Source organism: Impatiens glandulifera, chromosome 4 (assembly GCF_907164915.1).
Source record: "Impatiens glandulifera chromosome 4, dImpGla2.1, whole genome shotgun sequence".
NCBI lineage: Eukaryota > Viridiplantae > Streptophyta > Magnoliopsida > Ericales > Balsaminaceae > Impatiens > Impatiens glandulifera.
In genome coordinates this window covers 22,453,927-22,473,845 of record NC_061865.1, presented here as the reverse complement: position 1 = coordinate 22,473,845, position 19,919 = coordinate 22,453,927, and the positions used below count along the sequence as shown (strand labels likewise).

General features: G+C 39.7%; 1 protein-coding gene across 1 annotated transcript; it reads right to left on the bottom strand.

Moving 5' to 3' along the window:
- Positions 1-16,337: 16,337 nt before the first annotated feature.
- Positions 16,338-19,919, bottom strand: LOC124934955 (pectinesterase-like). The gene is made up of 3 exons (XM_047475437.1): positions 18,584-19,919; positions 16,675-17,133; positions 16,338-16,597 (listed from the first exon to the last, which is right to left on the bottom strand). The coding sequence occupies exons 1-3, from the start codon at positions 19,917-19,919 to the stop codon at positions 16,338-16,340; spliced, it is 2,055 nt and encodes a 684-aa protein (XP_047331393.1).

Here is a 19,919-nt window from a genome sequence, read left to right as displayed (position 1 = left end):
ATTCCACATAGGGTCGGCCCATTAGTTGTGCAAGATGTGCACTTGCACAGGGCCACAAAAAATGTAGGGCCACCAAAAAAAATTATATATATATATAAAAAAAATTAACAAGTTGTTGTAGTATAATGGTAAGTATTCATGCCTGTCACGCGGGTGACCCGAGTTTGATCATCGGCAACGATGTTAACATTTTAGTTAATGATTTGATTATTATTCTCACCAAAAGAAATACGCGTCGTTATAGTATATAGTGATAAGCATTCACGGGTTTGATCCCCCGACATCAACATTAATACTTTCTTATTACTTTTACCTAAATTAGTGTATTAATAACCTATTCATAACTAAAACAACAAAAATGAACATCATAAAAAATCTAAACAAATATCAACATATTAAATCCAAAGTAGAAAATCTCAAATCTTCGATATTTATTTTTTCTTTCATCATTTTTAATTATTTTATTTTTAAATTGTCAGTAAACAATTGTAGTTTGAAAATATGGGGATTGATGTAGCAATGGGTAGTGTGAAGGCACTTACTGCATTCTTTAGAGAGTACAGAGAAGTAGGGTTTTTGAATGCGTTGAATTGTGCCAAAGAAATTGCTGTTAATTGTATATTGATCAAGTGTTTCCAGAGAAGAAAAAGAAAAGAAAAGTTCTTAAGAAAAAACATTTTGATGAGATTGACACTGAAAATCAGCCATCTGAACCACCTATCGCATAATTAAGTCAAGAATCCTTCATAATTCATTACTTTTATACATAATTGATGAAGCAATCGGTTCATTGGAGAAAATGTTTGAGCAATATGAGGAGACATTTGGGTTCTTATTTACGGCACAGAAGCTAAAGTCCTTGCTAAAAGCTGAAGAATGGCCACACTTCTAACATTAACGCTGAGGATTTATTAAATGAATTGGGACTATTACAAAAACATTTACCAAATGAGCTTGATTCAAATAGTGCAATCCTAAATTTCTTAAAATAGCTAATTGTTATCCTACTAGTTGTCTTGCATATAGAATTATGTTAACTGTTCCAGTGACAGTAGCATCAGCTGAAATAAGCTTTTCAAAGCTAAAAATATTGAAATCTTACTTGCGTTTGACCATGTCACAAGAAAGACTAAATGTTTTGGCTTTGATTTCCATTGAACATGAGTTCTTAGAAAAGCTTGACTATGATAGGTTAATTGATGTATTTCGCATCTAAGAGTGCAAGAAGATAAATTTTCAAAAAATAGTATTGCATTGGCTGATTCAAATTGGTAAAATTCTAGTAAAATTGTATTGCATGTCGTTTCTTTGTAATAGATTTCAGACTTTTGGTGTTAGATAAAATTAGACCGGTTCACATAACCTAACTTAAATAAACTTTCCATGCAGGAACAAGGAACCGGACCGGTCAAACAATTAAACCGGCTAAGAAGACTAGCCGGTCAAGCTACAAAACCGACCAGGAACACTTGGAACATGACCGCATAAAGAAAGGATCGGCCAAAGCTTAAAACCGGAAACATCAGACAGCCGATCAGTCACAAGATAGAGAAATAACCGGAAGATGTCCGGTTAAACTACTCACACCGGAAGCCATCCGGTTAAGTCGAATGACCGACCAGTACAAGAAGACAATTCGGGTATTTGTTGAGAATGATACCAAAGGAACAGACTGAACACTTCCATATCCATACAAGTCTGAGGAAAGCCTGCAGGTTGCAGAAGACAGTCCTACAGGATCTTTCCACTTCGGGATAAGTTAGAAAGGAGATCTTCCAAGTACAGACAACTGTTTAACAGACAGTGTCCACATCGAGTAAGAGACAAACCTAGCAGGTTTGTCTTACACACCGGAAGAACAGACTACCAAGTCTGTGAGATTGACCGCCAGTTCTGAGGTGTTGACCGTCAGGTCTGAAAAGATGACCGCAGGGTCTGAATCACTGAATCACTGAACCTCTGCACCTCTGCTCAGCCAATCAGATTCAAGGAAGTGAAATATGACCGTTGGCATATTTCATCTATAAAAGGGGCAGTTGAAGAAGAGTAAATGTGGGACAAGTGATACAACTAAGAGCATTTAATTTACAAGTGAAAACAGTGTGTTCTATCTCTAGAGAAAGCCTAAGTGCTAAAGTTGAAGTGTGTGTATTTCACAATTTCGGTGTAAATTGTAAGAGTGTTATCGAGCAGGAAATAAGTCTCGATCGGATTGTACTTGTATTCCTTAGTGAATATTCTTCTCGCGGTTTCGAGAGGAAGGGGTGACGTAGGAGTTTTATCTCCGAACATCCATAAAATCTGTCTTGTCACTTACTCTCTGCCGGTTCCATTTTCTAACCGACCCATACTAACTTACCGACACCTCTCTAATCTACCTAACTCTACCTAAACCAGACCGCCAGGTTACAAAAACCGACCCATCAATTTTTTTACCTTCATCATCCGAAACTGGTTCTGCCTATCACTAGTGTGCTGCTTCAACCTGAAACAAACCTCTTCCGCGCTTGAACCTAGTTCAAGGGTTTGTGACAGATTGCGTAGTATTGAAACCCCGGTGTTAATCTCTAACCGGATTAACCACCACCCTTCGAGTGAGAACCGCTAATCGGTCCAACCCCGGTCCTCCAGCGGCTATCTAGATCCTAACAATTGGTATCAGAGCAGTTAGTTTCAATACTCAAGCAAGCATGTCTTTCGATAGGCCTCCAATGCTAGAAGGTGATGACTTTGCCAACTAGAAGGCACGCATGCACCTGCACTTAATCACTTTGGATGATGAAATGGAGTCCATTCTGGCCGAAGGACCGATAATCATTGATAAGGACAGAAAAGAATGGACAGCTGAAGATAGAAGGAGAAACAACCTGGATAACCATGCTAGAAACCGGATCTCCAACAATGTGGATAGAAATACGTACTGCAAGATCAGAGACTGTAAGACCGCAAAGGAGACATGGAATACGGTTATTCAGATCTTTGAGGGAAATGAAAGAACAAAGGAAAACAAGATAATGGTGGCTACTCAGAAGTTTGAAAGCATCAAAATGAAACCGGGAGAAACAATGAAGGAGTACAGTGACCGGTTCACTGGTGTGTTAGATGAGCTAGCAACTCTTGGCAAGAGGTATGACAACAAAGAGGTCATCATGAAAGCTTTGAGATCTCTTCCAAGTGTATGGGACATAAAGACAATGGTAATGAGAGAATCAAAAAGCCTACGTAAGATGAAACTACACAATGTATTCGAAGATCTTAAGGCATATGAGTTTGAAAAGAGGTCTAGAACTGAAGAAGAAGTCTCAGCCTCAACATCAACCAGAGCACTAATCACCTCTACAGAACCGGCTGCACTTGCACCTGCACCTGCACCTACACCGATCAGAACCGCCAAACAGTTCACCGATGATGCCATGGCTATGCTTGCACAGAAGTTTGGGAGGTTCATGAAAAGAAGCCAACCGACCAACTACAACTATGGTGATAAATCCAATGTAAGGTGTTATAACTGTAACTGTTTGGGACATTTTAAGTGGGAATGCAGGAAACCAAGGAGGGATGACCGGAAACCGAATTACCAAAATAACCGAAACAATTATCAACAAACCGGTGAAGGAAGTGAGATTCCGAAAGCACTGATAGCCGATGATGGAGGAAGCTTATGGGCTCACAGTGACAGTGATGATGAACTCACATGTCTCATGGCAAATGAGGAACAGGTATTTGACTCTTCTTGTGAAGAATTTACTAAAGATGAGTTATATAATGCATTGAATGACATGGTAGAAGAGTATAAGAACCTACTAGCCATGCTACCTAAGCACCTCAACATTAGAACCGATTCTATAGTACCCATTCCGACAGAACAAGAAGTACCCATTATAACCGAACCAGAGGTCATAGAACCTGATGAAATTCCTAGCATAAAAACCGAGTTAAAACCTGAACCACCAATTAGGACCGAACAGTCTAGTGAACCAGCTAGAGAACTAACCGAAGAAGAAAATGCCCGACTCCAATATAAGATGGCTGCATATAAGAGATCTAGTGATATAGTAAAGAAAATGTGTAGTCATTACAGACATCCCCGTTGCAAGTTCGGCCTAGGATACACAGAGGATAGCTCCAAAGACCAAAAACTCGTAGAGAAAGTAAGGTTTACAAGAAGTAACCTCCCTCTTATAAGATTCCTTAAAATCTCCTGGACCGCTGAAGAAGAGTTGACCGCATACTATAGGGATGAAAAGCTAAAATACGACTATGTTGGTCCAACCGACTCTGAGAAGTGGCTTGATCCTGTGAAAAGAAAAGCCAAAATTCTCAAATATATGAAAGCCAATCCTGAACCGCATAGGTCAAACCAAAGATCACCACCATTTAAGACCTTTGTAGAAAAACCGAGATACACAAGACCGAGTGCCAAAAGGACGGTTAAAACCCTAACAAAGAAGGCCGTCCGGTTTGTAAAGGTTTGGGTACCCAAGGGACTAATCGCATGTGGACCCAAGTAAATGTGGGTACCAAATAGTTGTAAATATGTACATTTTGCAGGATATAATGAAACGGCTAGGAAATTCTGAATGGTACTTGGATAGCGGTTGCTCCAGGCATATGACCGGAAACAACAACCTGCTAACCGACATCAGAACAGAAACCGGTGCTCTAATCACCTTCGGTGACAACTCAAAAGGTAGAACTGTGGGCAAGGGTAAGATTGTCCATGGTAATTTAACTATTGATAACGTACTTCTAGTTGAAAACCTACGTTTTAACTTGCTAAGCATAAGTCAAATGTGTGATGCTGGATACACGGTAGAATTCCTTAAACATGCATGCTTAGTTAAGAACTCTTAGGGTATTATACTGCTAACCGGAAATAGGTTAGGTAATATTTACAAGGTAGACTGGAAAACTAAGGTAGAATACCCTATATGCATGATAGCTAAGACTGATCAAACCTGGTTATGGCATAAGAGACTAAACCATCTAAACATGAAAACCTTGAACTACATTTGCGGTAAAAAGTTAGTTGAAGGTATTCCTGACATAGTATTTAACCAGGATAAGGTTTGCTCAGCATGTCAAATGGGTAAACAGACTAAGTCAACCTTTAAGAGTAAAGGAAATATCCAATCTAGCCGATGCTTAGATCTCCTTCATATGGACTTATTTGGACCGATTCAGGTCGTTAGCCTAGGAGGTATGCTTTACACCATGGTAGTTATTTATGATTATTCTAGATTTACATGGGTAATATTTTTACCATCTAAACGTGAAACCGCATCGAACTTGATTACACTGCTTAAACGTTTGCAAAATGAAAAATCAACTCGCATTAATAGCATCAGAAGTGATAGAGGTACCGAATTTACCAATAGTACCTTAACCGCATATCTTGATGAATCCAGTATTAGACACGAGTTGTCTAGTGCTAGGACTCCTCAACAAAATGGCCTGGCCGAGAGAAGAAACCGGACTCTCAAGGAAGTCGCACGGTCCATGATAGTCGATTCGGGCATTGCTCAGAAATTTTGGGCTGAGGCTATCAACACTGCATGTTATACACAAAATCGGTCTCTAATTAACAAGTTTCATAACAAAACACCTTATGAGGTTTATTTTAACAGGGTTCCCAAACTTAAGTACCTCAAGATTTTCGGTTGTAAATGTTATATACATATAAATGGTAAAACCCAACTCTCTACTTTTGATGCAAAAACCGATACTGGGATCATGCTAGGTTATTCAGCAGTAAGTAAGGCATATAGAGTATATAATAATAGAACATCAACCATGGAGGAAACACTTCACGTTGTTTTCGATGAATCGGTTGAAAGTAATATTGCATCATGCCTTGATCTACACAACAGATTGGAAAACAACAATATCCACTCTGATAGTGAAGATGAAATCCCGGTTTTCAGGCGGTTTGTCCATGACCAAATGGGTAATATTGAAATCCAGCCGGATCAAGCTGTCCCACGATAGGAAGCTGACACTTCGGTCCAATCCGAGGAAGTCGGTCGGTCTAACAATCCTGTTCAGCCTACCGACATGTCTAGCCTTGATCAAATAAACGGCAATTTGGTAGACATCCCTGAACCGAATTTCAAAAGAAACACTAAACATCCTCCTAAGAAAATTATAGGTGATCCTTCAGAACCTGTTCGAACTAGGGGTCAACTAATGGAGGAATACCTTGATTCCTCCTTTATATCCCAGATTGAGCCGAAAAGAATAGATGAAGCATTGTCAGATCCGGATTGGATCTTGGGAATGCAAGAAGAGCTAAACCAGTTCGAGAGTAATAAAGTCTGGTACCTAGTCCCTAGACCGAAAGATCAACCGGTCATGGGAACAAGATGGGTATTTAGAAACAAACTCAATGAAGACGGTTTGGTCACGAGGAACAAAGCCATATTAGTGGCACAAGGTTACAAACAGGAAGAAGGCATTGATTTTGAAGAATCATTTGCCAATGTAGCCGGGATTGAAGCCATTAGGATTTTTCTAGCCTTTGCTTCTTTCAAAAACTTTAAGGTTTTTCAAATGGATGTCAAAAGTGCATTTTTGAATGGTGACCTGCGAGAAGAAGTGTATGTTGAACAACCACCCGGTTTCAAAAGTGTTGAATTTCCAAACCACGTATATCGGTTAAATAAAGCTTTATACGGTCTAAAGCAAGCACCTAGAGCCTGGTATGATACACTAACTGCATTTCTGTTACAACATGATTTCACCATCGGTTCGGTGGATAAAACGTTGTTTAAATTTGAAAAGAAGGAACATATCCTACTTGTTCAAATCTAAGTAGATGATATCATTTTCGGATCAACCGATCCTAAGCTATGTGATAAATTTTCAAAAATGATGACTAACAAGTTTGAAATGAGTATGATGGGAGAATTAAGTTTCTTCCTAGGTCTTCAGGTTAAACAACTCAAAGAAGGAACGTTCATAAGCCAACCCAAGTACATCAAGGAGCTTCTAAAGAAATTTGGGATGGACACATGCTCTTCAGCGGCTACTCTAATGAGCTCATCGGTTAAATTGGACAAGGATGATGAGGGCCAATCGGTAGACCAGATCGTTTACTGGGGCATCATCGGTTCTCTCCTATACCTGACAGTGAGTAGACCGGATATTCTATTTGCAGTAGGTGTGTGTGGGAGATTCCAAGCAAATCCTAAACAATCCCACTACACAGCCGCAAAGAGAATATTGAAGTACCTAAAGGGGACACCTGATGTAGGCCTATGGTATCCAAAGGACTCGTCCTTTAATCTAACGAGTTATTCAGATGCAGACTATGCAGGTTGTAAGATTGGCAGAAAAAGCACCAGCGGAACATGTCAGTTCCTAGGTGACCGACTTGTGTCATGGCATAGCAAGAAACAGATATCGGTGGCCACATCCACTATAGAGGCTGAATACCTGGCGGCAGGAAGTTGTTGTTCACAACTTCTTTGGATCCAACAACAACTGAAGGACTTCGGTATCACAGCCGAAGAGTCCCCGATCTTCTGTGACAATACGAGTGCCATAGCAATCACTTACAACCCGGTTCTCCACTCCAGAACCAAGCATATTGACATAAGGCACCACTTCATCCGGGAACATGTCACGTTGAAGCATATCCGGCTGGAATACGTACCGACTGATCAACAAGTAGCCGATATCTTCACGAAGCCTCTACAGGAAGCTAAGTTCTCTCAATTCAGACTTACTCTCGGTTTAACCGACATTAGTCAGATCCTTCCTAAGGATGCTTAAAGGGAAACCGGTTCGGAGAGATAAAACCGGTAGTTCCTCCTAAACTGTTGAACTTCAAATTTTCAGGGTACCTGTGGAAGAACCGCCCAGTTTATCAGATAGAGTAAACCGACCGACTATTTGGTGCATACACCAAATAACCGCATCGGAATGAACAACTGATAGCTGACCGGTTCGGAAGCAGGTTATCTTAGATTATTTGAATTTCAAACAGAAGTGGAATAATTATCAGTGTTTAAAAATATCTGTTCTGAAACATTGCCCTTTCAAAGTAAACTAGTCGCACCTAAAAAGACGTGAAGATCTGATGATATCTTTCATAGTCCAGGTCTATGACCAACACCCTAGACTGCAAACATACTTATTTAATGCAATATCTTTTATCCTGCAGTTAATAGATATCATCTTCTGTAATACCTGGACAATAGGATACTCCCCCAACTAGTATTTAAGAGAAGTAAACATTAACCAAAACACTCACAAGACAAAAATGTCTCAGTTTCCCAACATCCTTCAGGTTGATTTTCAATCCTGCTCAAGCACCGAGCACTATGAAGTGTATAAGATGATCAAATCCCTGGAAGATACCGGTCTTCGGTACTTCCTAGACGACAAGCACACCATATATCCTGAATCAATACTAGAATTTTTCTATCACGCCAGGGTGTTCAGGGGGACCCCCCACTTTGAAACTCACATCCAATCTAAGGTGGGAGACATCATCTTTGACTTCACTGAGAAAGACTTTGCGCGGTGCTTTAGCTTGCCAAAGCAATGGTTGACAGATCTCGATGTTCCGGCCAACATAAAGGTCGAAATCTCCCTCACCCTTGCACGGTCTGACGAACCAGTTGAGGATCACGATACAAAATCATACTTGAGAGCTGAATATCAGCTCCTCAATGATGTGATCGGTAGGAGTATCTTTGGAAGAGATGTCACTAACACCTACTGTACGGCGACCTTCAATATGATGGCGGCAATCACCACCGGTACACCGGTGAACTGGTCTAGGGTCTTGTTTGACGTCCTGATTTGGATGGTTGGCATCCGATCTGTAGGCCTCATCCCCCAACTAAGCTGCCTTCTTGTCGAGCTTTGTGTTCCGACCTGTCCCGGCGAAGGTCTGAACCAAGCTCAAGTGCTGACCAAAGAGATAACCGACTCCTTCTATGAGCGGTTTGAGAGGGCTTGGAGGAAGAGGAACTGCCGCAACAACCCTACCGGTGTCGTCAACTCCCACGCACACTGAGTCACTCTTTCTTGCACCCGGTCATTTTGCTTCACGTACCGGGTGTATCTCTATTCAACCTACCCATGATCGTTCCGGCTTTATCAATATTTTCTTCGGCTTTACTTACATTCCCTTCGGTTCTCTCCATGTTCTTCTTTGATCTCATCTAATGTATCAGTCGGTTTCATTTAATGAAAAAGGAATCTTTAATCAATGAGGTAACTCCCAACTAACTCAAGTAATCAATATCCAACTAACTTGGTTACTTTTCAACTAACACCTACCTCGGGCTCCGCAATCATCCTATTCCCAATGCACCTTGGAAACATAAAGATTCTCTTCCCTAATGAGACAAATCTGTAATTCAATGCAAACATTTTCCCTCCAAAATCGGATCTATATAAAGAGAGCTTTCCAAATCAAATCAACACACCTCAAATCCTAAACTCTCTCTCTATCTACTATCAAAGTTTAGAAACATGTCGAGCAGAACCTTAGGAAATTTTTTGAGCGTCGATTTCGACTCATGTATGGAAGAGTGGGACGGAAATCATGGAAAGAATATCATGTTTGAATCTCTCATCGTCACCGGCCTTCGAACCTTTCTCAAAGAATCCGGTCCCATACTGATTGAGGATGTCAAGGCCTTCTTCAGAAGCGCTTGCATCAGGGGCAACTACATCGTTTCTACGGTAAGAGACCACACTTTCTTGCTTGATGAAGCCGAATTTGCATCCATGTTTAACTTGCCCACAGAAGGGTTTTCTGATTTTCCAACTCTGGAGGGAAGTGAGGCGTATTATCACGCACTACTCTTCTCTGGAACCATTATTCCGGTGGAAAACTACGGGTTAAAAACCAGCCTCGCTCGTCACACTCAACTCCTTCTTGAGATTGTGACCCGGTTTATCCTCTGTCAATCTCCAAATTAGCGGTACTCTAAGAACACATACAACATCATGACCCACATCGTTAACAAAACAACCATCAACTGGTCCGCGGTCATCTTCCAAAATCTGAAAAACATGGTGCTAACCAAGAAAGGTCTCGGTTATGCCCCTCACATAAGTAAGCTGATTCTCAAGTACCGGCCTGAGTTTGGACCGGGGACACCGGCATCCCCTTCGAACATCCTTGACGTGGATGCGGTGGAGGAAAAGTTTTCTAAAATGGTTATCATATAAGTTGTATTGTTTTCACACCGATCTATCCTTCGGTTTTCATTCTGTAATGTCTTTTCAATACAATTCCATTTCAGTTTAAATGACCGGGTCGTCTGAATATTTTTTAATATATATCTAAGTAACCGGCTAACATTGTCAAAATAACCGCGCTCCTATCCGGTCTCAAAAGAGAACCGCTTAAACTCAAAAGATTGCAGAATTCTGCTTATTCAAAATAACCGGTTAACTTTCGATAACTCTCTGGTTAAATTAGGAAGACCGCAACATCAATCGGTTTCAAAAAGAGATTGCGTCATCCAAGACGAAAGCGGAAATTTTGGAGGGAAATCTCCCGCCCAAATCTCCCGCCCAAATCTCCCGCTCATGGTTTACCGCCCACAGTTTGGCGCCTCTTCGATTACCGCCCATGGTTTCCCGCCCACGGTTTGTCGCCCTTTCGGCTTGGAGGGAAATCTCCCGCCCATTATTGATGGGAAGGTTGGGTTTCCAAACCGCACCTATAAAAGGGGCTCTCGGCCATTTCCTTTCACTCTCACGCGAAACTGCTTTCTCTCTCTAAGCTCTCAAACTCTCTCAAGCGGTTATCTGCTCTTGTATTCTTCAGACTTTCTCAATTCTCTAAGATGGGGCGCAACTCGGTTCTGTTCAAACATATGACTCAGGTGGATTTCGAGGAAATCCGACAGAAGGGAACGCCTGCAGCAATAGAAGTTGTTAACCGGGTAGCCGAGGCCGGACTAGAGTACTTTCTCGGCGGTCCCCATATTTTATATAGAGATGCGGTTGAAGAATTTTTCAACACCGCAACTCTTTCTGACGACAAGATCACCGCGACTGTAGGCGGTACTGAATTCGAGCTAACCGAGGAATCGGTTGCGGAGAGCCTGCGCCTTCCAACAGCCGGCCAAGATGCAACGGCGGATATAGAGCTAAAAAAGTTCGAAGCGGCTTGCCAGATACTCTCAGCAACTAAGGAGCCGATAAAAGTATCCGGTAACAAAGCGACATTGCGACCGGAGTACATACCGATTTGTGATATCTTCACAAAGGCGGTTCAGGCAAGAGGAGGAAACTACAGCAGCCTCACCATGGACAAAATCAGGATGCTAGTCGGCCTGATAAAAGGCACAAATGTGAACTGGGCGAAGGAAGTGTTCCACAACTTGAAGAAAATGGTGAAACCGGACTCAACCCGGTCATGGGGATACGCCATCCCTCTTCGTAAAATCTTTCTTCACCACAACATCAGCACCGGTCCCGGTGTCATTATCTCATCCGGAAGGTTAATCAGATCCAAACAATTCCTGGAAAGGAAGCAGCCGGCCCCCGGTTCCACAGGTGGCCGAAAGAAGACATCCACCAAGAAAACGGCCCCGGCGAAAGAAAAAGCCGGAAGCAAGGGGAAAGAGAAGATAGTATTCTCAGAACCGCCCCAACAAACAGAGGAGGAAGAGTCGGCTTCCACATCTGAACGAACCGAATCAGAGAAGACCGATGACGAAAGACCGAATGATGAAGAGCATTCGGGCCCAAGTCCCGATAACACCGGCACTGGCGCAAATTCTGAAACCGTCGAGGGCAGTGAAGAAAGCAGTGAAGAAGAAGAGGAGGAGGACGAACAGACAAAGGCCGATACTATAGCGAGCCAAATCCTGGAAGTCATTGCACGGCGAGCCGACAAGGTTGGCGAGATATACCGGGAATGGTACGAGCACCGGTTCAGCAAACGTTATAGACATATCTTACCAGGCTTAACCGACGAAGAGTGTTTCCAAAGGCTGAAGGAAATAGAGGACATAGTCATGAACCTCACAAATTCCGAAACCATTCACGAAGCCATGGGCCGAACCTTCGTCTTAAGACCGCGAGCTCAGCTACAGAAGCTAACCGTACGGATCCGGAAGATTAAGGAACGGTACGAGGAAACATCGGAGGATACCTTAACGCCTTTGGTGTTACAAAGGCTTGAGAAAACGAGAGGAGAACTCGTTGAAGAAATAGAGCGGCTGGAGGTGATGTATAGACAAAGAGAAATACCGCACTATACAGTTCCTCAGATCGATAAGAGTCAAACTCATCATGCAACACCGATTCAGGCAGATCCGGTGATAGACAAAACAGATGAAAGGGCGGAGCCTCCTCTCACCGAGAAACCTCCACATGAACAACCGGGAGTCTCAGAACCGGGCATTACAAAGGAATGGGTCAAGAGCCTTCTCCAAGAATTTGCAGACTCAACGGTTCACCCGTTAGATGAGAGAATGCAGAAAACCGTGAGCATGGCACTCCGGTTCGCCAACAATATGAGGAATAAGCTCGTAATGACAGATAACTGGTTCTCTCAAATAGACGCTGACTACCGGGACGAGGCCATTCTGCGCGACAACCATCTTATGCGAACTAAGGCCTTGGAAGAAGAAAACTCGGGATTAAAGACTGAATTCGATCGGTTTAAAAGAGAGACCGAACAAAGGCTAAAAGAGGTCTCTGAGGATCTGGTCGGCAAGGCCTCGGAACTGGAAAAGAAGAATGCGACTGTTGAAGACTGCAACGACAAACTCGAGGCCGGCCTCAAGGCGCTGACCGCACAAGTGAACGAATTACTTAAGGCAAAGATGAATGCGGATGCCGCAGTTGTGGAGGCAAATTTCCGAGCGGCTCAGGAAGTCCAGGATGCGCTGGACAACGAAGCGAGAAAAGAGAAGGAGCCTCCGCAACTCACCGAAGAAGAAAGAGCCGAGCGAGAACGGAGGACAGCGGCTAAGTTTCCGGGACTTGCAAAATCAGTAGCCGCTCAAGCTGCGAAGGATGCAGAGCGGTTAGATAGGGAAAGACAAAGGCTCGAAGGTTTTGCAGCCGCTAACAAAAAGAAAAAGGAGGCCTCTGTCTCTTCGATACCGGCAAAGCGGAAAAGAAAACCATCTAAGAAGGACCTAGTAACCGGGCTGCTGAGCGAGGTCACTGAAACGGTTATTGAGAATCAACCGGACCCGGCTACTCACAACGAAGATGAAGATGAAGAGCACCTAGAGCACTGGTCTACAAGACAACGAGTCTCCGAATCGTTCAGTCGACCGCCACCGGTTAAGAGAAAACGGAACAAGAATTTGATGGCCGGCTACGACTTCTCCGACTCGGAATAGGGGCTTCCTTTCTCTTAACTATGCTTGTCTTAGTATCTCTTTATGTTATTTTCGGTTATCTATCTATATATATAAAGTTATTTTTGAAACCGGCCTACACTTGCATTTCTCCATGGTTTTGATAATTTTAAATAAAATAATCAAAAAGGGAGAAATTGATAAGATAAATAGATAAGACTTTTCCAAACTTTTTCTCAAAATTTTCTCAAAATTTTTCTAAAATTTTTCGAAAAATTCTCCCAAGACAGTTTCAAAAATCCGGTCAAAGAAAGAATCGGCCTATGTTTGCAAACTTACATGGTTTTGATAATTTTAAATAAAATAATCAAAAAGGGAGAAATTGTTAGATAAAATTAGACCGGTTCACATAACCTAACTTAAATAAACCTTCCATGCAGGAACAAGGAACCGGACCGGTCAAACAATTAAACCGGCTAAGAAGACTAGCCGGTCAAGCTACTAAACCGACCAGGAACACTTGGAACATGACCGCATAAAGAAAGAATCGGCCAAAGTTTAAAACCGGAAACATCAGACAGCCGATCAGTCACAAGACAGAGAAATAACCGGAAGATGTCCGGTTAAACTACTCACACCGGAAGCCATCCGGTTAAGTCGAATGACCGACCAGTACAAGAAGACAATTCGGGTATCTGTTGAGAATGATACCAAAGGAACAAACTGAACACTTCCATATCCATACAAGTCTGAGGAAAGCCTACAGGTTGCAGAAGACAGTCCTACAGGATCTTTCCACTTCGGGATAAGTCAGAAAGGAGATCTTCCAAGTACAGACAACTGTTTAACAGACAGTGTCCACATCGAGTAAGAGACAAACCTAGCAGGTTTGTCTTACACACCGGAAGAACAGACTGCCAAGTTTGTGAGATTGACCGTCAGGTCTGAGGTTGACCGTCAGGTCTGAAAAGATGACAGCAGGGTCTGAATCACTGAATCACTGAACCTCTGCACCTCTGCTCAGCCAATCAGATTCAAGGAAGTAAAATATGACCGTTGGCATATTTCATCTATAAAAGGGGCAGTTGAAGAAGAGTAAATGCGGGACAAGTGAGACAACTAAGAGCATTTAATTTACAAGTGAAAATAGTGTGTTCTATCTCTAGAGAAAGCCTAAGTGCTAAAGTTGAAGTGTGTGTATTTCACAATTTCGGTGTAAATTGTAAGAGTGTTATCGAGCAGGAAATAAGTCTCGATCGGATTGTACTTGTATTCCTTAGTGAATATCCTTCTCGCGGTTTCGAGAGGAAGGGGTGACGTAGGAGTTTTATCTCCGAACATCCATAAAATCTGTCTTGTCACTTACTCTCTTCCGGTTCCATTTTCTAACCGACCCATACTAACTTACCGACACCTCTCTAATCTACCTAACTCTACCTAAACCGGACCGCCAGGTTACAAAAACCGACCCATCAATTTTTATATCTTCATCATCCGAAACCGGTTCTGCCTATCACTAGTGTGCTGCTTCAACCTGAAACAAACCTCTTCCGCGCTTGAACCTAGTTCAAGGGTTTATGACAGATTGCGTAGTATTGAAACCCCGGTGTTAATCTCTAACCGGATTAACCACCACCCTTCGAGTGAGAACCGCTAACCGGTCCAACCCCGGTCCTCCAGCGGCTATCTAGATCCTAACATTTGGTTATTCCTTTTGAAGACAATGTAACAAGAGCATTAGTTATTGAAGTAAATTTAATAAGCTTTACCATAAAATTTGCCTTGATTTTTTTATCTTTTTGTTGTTGTGATCTTAATTGTTAGTATGCGTAGATATTTATTTATGATATTATGTTTGTAGTTTTGGTGTTTTTCTTTTTTTGGAGTACTTAGGACCGCATTTGATATCTCGTACAAGACCTTCAAACATATTGGGTCGGCATTGATTCCACATATTATTTCATCAATTAATTTATTAATTAAAATATCAAACGGATAAAAAGACGTATTAAACATTTCATAAACATGTTAAACGAATCAGAATGTGGTAAAAATGTGTCAAAAGTGTGTTAAACTGACAAAAACGTATTAAATAGGTCAACGACGTATTAAACAGATCAAAACAAATTAAATAATTGTTAAACGGGTCCAAACGAGGTAAATATTGGATAAACGAGTTAAAAAAAATATGTTAATTAAATTAAAAATGTATTAAACGAGGGAAAATAAATCAAATAATTGTTAAGTGGTAAAAGAAATATATTAAATAGGTCAAAACTATCTTAAACGAGTCAAAAATATAATAAATGTGTTATAAACCAAAAATTTAATTTTAGTTATCCAAATCATATTTAACTCAACTTATACCCGACTCTTATTAATAAATAATATGAGTAAATAATATGGGTTGAATAATGAATTAACTAAATTTAATACTAGTTGAATAAAATCATCCTCCACCTTCATTAGGGTGACCCAAACACTATATAGAGTCAATAGCCAGCATCAAATTCCATCAGAAACCAGCACAAAAAAGTTCAATCCAAGCTCATACTAAGGTTCTTTTGGATAACTCATGACAGGAATTATAATTAGAATTGAGATTAGCAATAGAATTTTAAAATTAATTCCATAAGAATTATCATTAAATTACAATTAAATCTTATTTTAGAAAAACTATAAAATTATTATTTATATGTTTGAAATTTTATAATAAAAAAAATTGAATGAATATTAACAATATTATTAAAATATCAAACATAGGATCACAAAAATTTGTAAATTCTATACATTAAGAAAAAAAAAAATATATATATATATATATATGAATTTCAATATAATTATAATTATTAATTTTAAAGAATTTAACTATCTAATCCAAAGATCTGAGTGAAAATAAGAATCTAATAAGGAATCTCATCATTTCAAATAAAATATTAATAATAATATATATATATAAATATAAATATTTATTAATTTATTTGAATAAAAATAACAAAATTAATATAAAAAAAAACAGAATTATTGAATGATAAATTATATCATTTAATGAGAGGATACAGTACTAGTAAAGTTGGGAAAATAGGGTATGCCCATCACTGGTATCCAGTCATCGCCGTCGATAAACCGCCGTGGAACGAAATCACCGGCCACTTCATCGGTAATATTCTTATGAAATCCAACCCAGTTAACTCTCTTACTATGCTCAGCACCGGTGCCTCTATTCAGATACTCTCCGTACCAAACCGTCCACCAATTTTCCTCACGACCGATCCATGTCATCCACCCCTTTGGATCAATCACATCTGTACATATTTTTAAAATTTAATGAAATAATAAGATTAGGGTTTAGTGTTTAGTGTTTAGGGTTTAAATGTGTCACCTTCAATTTCAGACTCCATGAACATAGTCCTGGAGTATCTCTTCCATGGCCTACCAAGGAATGACGTTAAATTCTGTTTTATAGCTGAGTAGCTTTCATCGGCCGTGATGGTGCAGTTTTGGAATATAAATCCGGTGTTGCATCTGGAATCTGTTCGACCTTGGGCTGTGATTACACATGATTTTTGATTGGTTCTTGGACGTTTCACGACGATCTTGCAGTTCTGAAACATGGCGGCGGCGTTACCGAATATAAAGTCCATGGTGCCGGAGATGGTGCAGTCGCGGTAGAATTGTCTGTGGGCATGAGCGTAAAGGGTGTTTTGATAACCGTCTATATAGGAATTGTATATGATGGATTTGTCTGCAGCTATTCTAAGGGCTACCGCCTCATAGTTCCCACCTCCGGCTGTGTTTTCGATTGATATGTCTCTTGCAATGAAATTCTCGCCATTCACAACTAAATTTATATTTAAAAATGATATCAATACTCATTTTCACATCATGAAATCTTAAAAAAATATATATATATTATGGTAGAGTGTAAAAATTTGAGTATGCTTTTAAAATGAGGTGGCATGGATGGACTTTGAATAATGAAATTTCTCTCTTATTATATTTTAACCTTTTTCAAACAAATTAATGAAACCAAATTTTGGTGTCTATTATTGTTTTTCAAAATAATACTTAATTTTTAAAATAAATAAGTCAAAAGACACCAAATTAGATGGTTCTAAATTTTTCTAAAAATTTAATATGAAATCTTTCTCTTTCTAAAATTTTCAAAATCTTTCCTTAATAACACATTTATTAAGTCATGTAAACCACCTTATAGTTTGAAATGTTTAGATTCCAAAAAAAAATTACTTAACAGGTTAAAATAAGAAGACAAATGTGACAAAACTTCACATGACTAAAAGGGTGTCTAATTGTATTGTAAAAAAAAATTCAAATTCTAATCTTAAATAACAATTTGTAAAATAAATAAAAAATTAAAAAAATAATAATAATTAGTATTGTAGAAGGAAAAAAAATCTCAAACAGAATGGACACAAATCATGCATCAATGAAGAATTTGAGTTTCAAGTTGTCATCTTCTTATAAAATAATAGGGAAAGTTTAAGTTTTAAATTTTTGAATCAATTCTTATTTCTCACTAGTTAGGTATTTGATTTTTCATAGAAAAAAATTAAACTTTTTATTGTTTTTTTTCATTTCAATTTTTGTAATAATAAAATTGTTGTTTTTATTTAATAAATAATAATAACATAATATTTTGGATGTACATGTATAATAAAATTATAAATTATAATAATTAATATTTATCCATTATTAAAAATATATCAAAATATAATGTTAAATACATTAATTATTAATATTTTGATGTTTGAATATATATATATATATATATATATATATATATATATATATATATATATATATATATATATATATATATATATATATATATATATATATATATATATATATATATATATATATATATATTATGAATATTATTTGGATTTATAAAAGTAATTAATAATTAAAAAATATTAATTAAAAAATGATAACAAAAAAATATTTTTTTAATTTTATATTTAAATAATTAGTTAAGAATATAATTGTATATGTTTAATTTTTATTATAAAATATTTTATCATGTCATATTAAAAAATAAAATAAAAAATTATTATTATTATAAAATAAAATTTAGTTCTATTGATTTTTTTAAAAATATTATTAAATAAAAAAAAATATAAAATAAAGAAAAGTGAAATCATACCAAATTTAATAAAATATATTAAAAATAATTATAGAGTTGAGAAATAAAATAGTAAAACAATATTTTAATAAAAATATAATTATGTTAAGTGAGAATAATATAAAAAATAAAATGTGACACTTACCCAATGTTGGCGTCTTAAATGTTTTAAATCCGCCTTTGACACTCTTATTTCCGACAATCCTAGTTTTTGTGGGGCCATCTCCGATCAATAATATATTATTCATCTTCTTTGTAATCTCCACATACTCTTGGTAAATACCAGATTTCACATATATCACAAACCTCTTCCTTTCGATATGATTATCAATTTTAATCGAAATTGCACTCAACGCTTCATTAATTGTGCTAAACATTCCCGATCCATCTTTCGATACTATGAACAACCACACTTGATCATCTTTATAAGCCGCAGCAGCTGGGGAAGGTGCTGGAGCCATAACTAACATATTATTCACTTTGCTAATCGACGACGACGAGGACGACGATGACGACGACGACGTAGGAACGTTGTCTTCTTGGAATGTTAACATAGCGAGAGCGTTACTAGAAAGCTCTCTTGATACCTTCAAAACTTGCATGTTGTCTCCGTTTGTGGTCATGTTTTCAATCTCGTCTATGCACGTTTGGTGGAATGTTAGTGAACCGGAAAGACTAGTTTTGATGTCAGAGAACAGTTTATCCTTATTTTTCCCAGTTGATGTGACCTCCTCATACTTTTTAATGGCTTTATTGATGTCATCCTTTGCCAAGTCGAGGAGTTCTAGGCAGATCTCGTAATCCACCATTGAATTTGATTGGAGTAGGGTAGATATGGCGTCGATTGCCATTTGGGTTCCATTGATGGCGGTAGAAAAGGCTGTCCATATTACCAAGGTTGGGTTCTTTGTTCCTCCGGTGGCACTAAGGGATTTCAGGCATGTGTTTTTATAATCGGTGGTGCTACACATGTTTAATTGGAGGGAGTTGGCGGTGGTGGGGGCAGGGGCGTTGGCGGGGGCATTGGCGGTGGCGGCGGCGGGGGCGGGGGCGTTGGCGGTGGTGAGGGAGTTGGCGGGGGCGGCGGCAGGGGCGTTGGCAGCTGCGGGGGCGGGGGCATTGGCGGTGGTGAGGGAGATGGCGGCTGCGGGGGCGGGGGCATTGGCGGTGGTGAGGGAGATGGCGGCTGCGGGGGCGGGGGCATTGGCGGTGGTGAGGGAGATGGCGGCTGCGGGGGCGGGGGCATTGGCGGTGGTGAGGGAGTTGGCGGTGGCGGCGACAGGGGCGTTGGCGGTGGCGGCTGCGGGGGTGGGGGCAGTGGCGGTGGCATGGACGGGGGCAGTGGCGGTGGCAGCGGCGGGGGCGTTAGCGGGGGCGGGGGCGGCGGCAGGGGCGTTGGCCGAGACGTTGGTGGTAGTGGAGATGGTGGTGAAAATGAGTAAAGCTAAAATTACTAAGGTGGTTATGTTTAGGTTCACCAT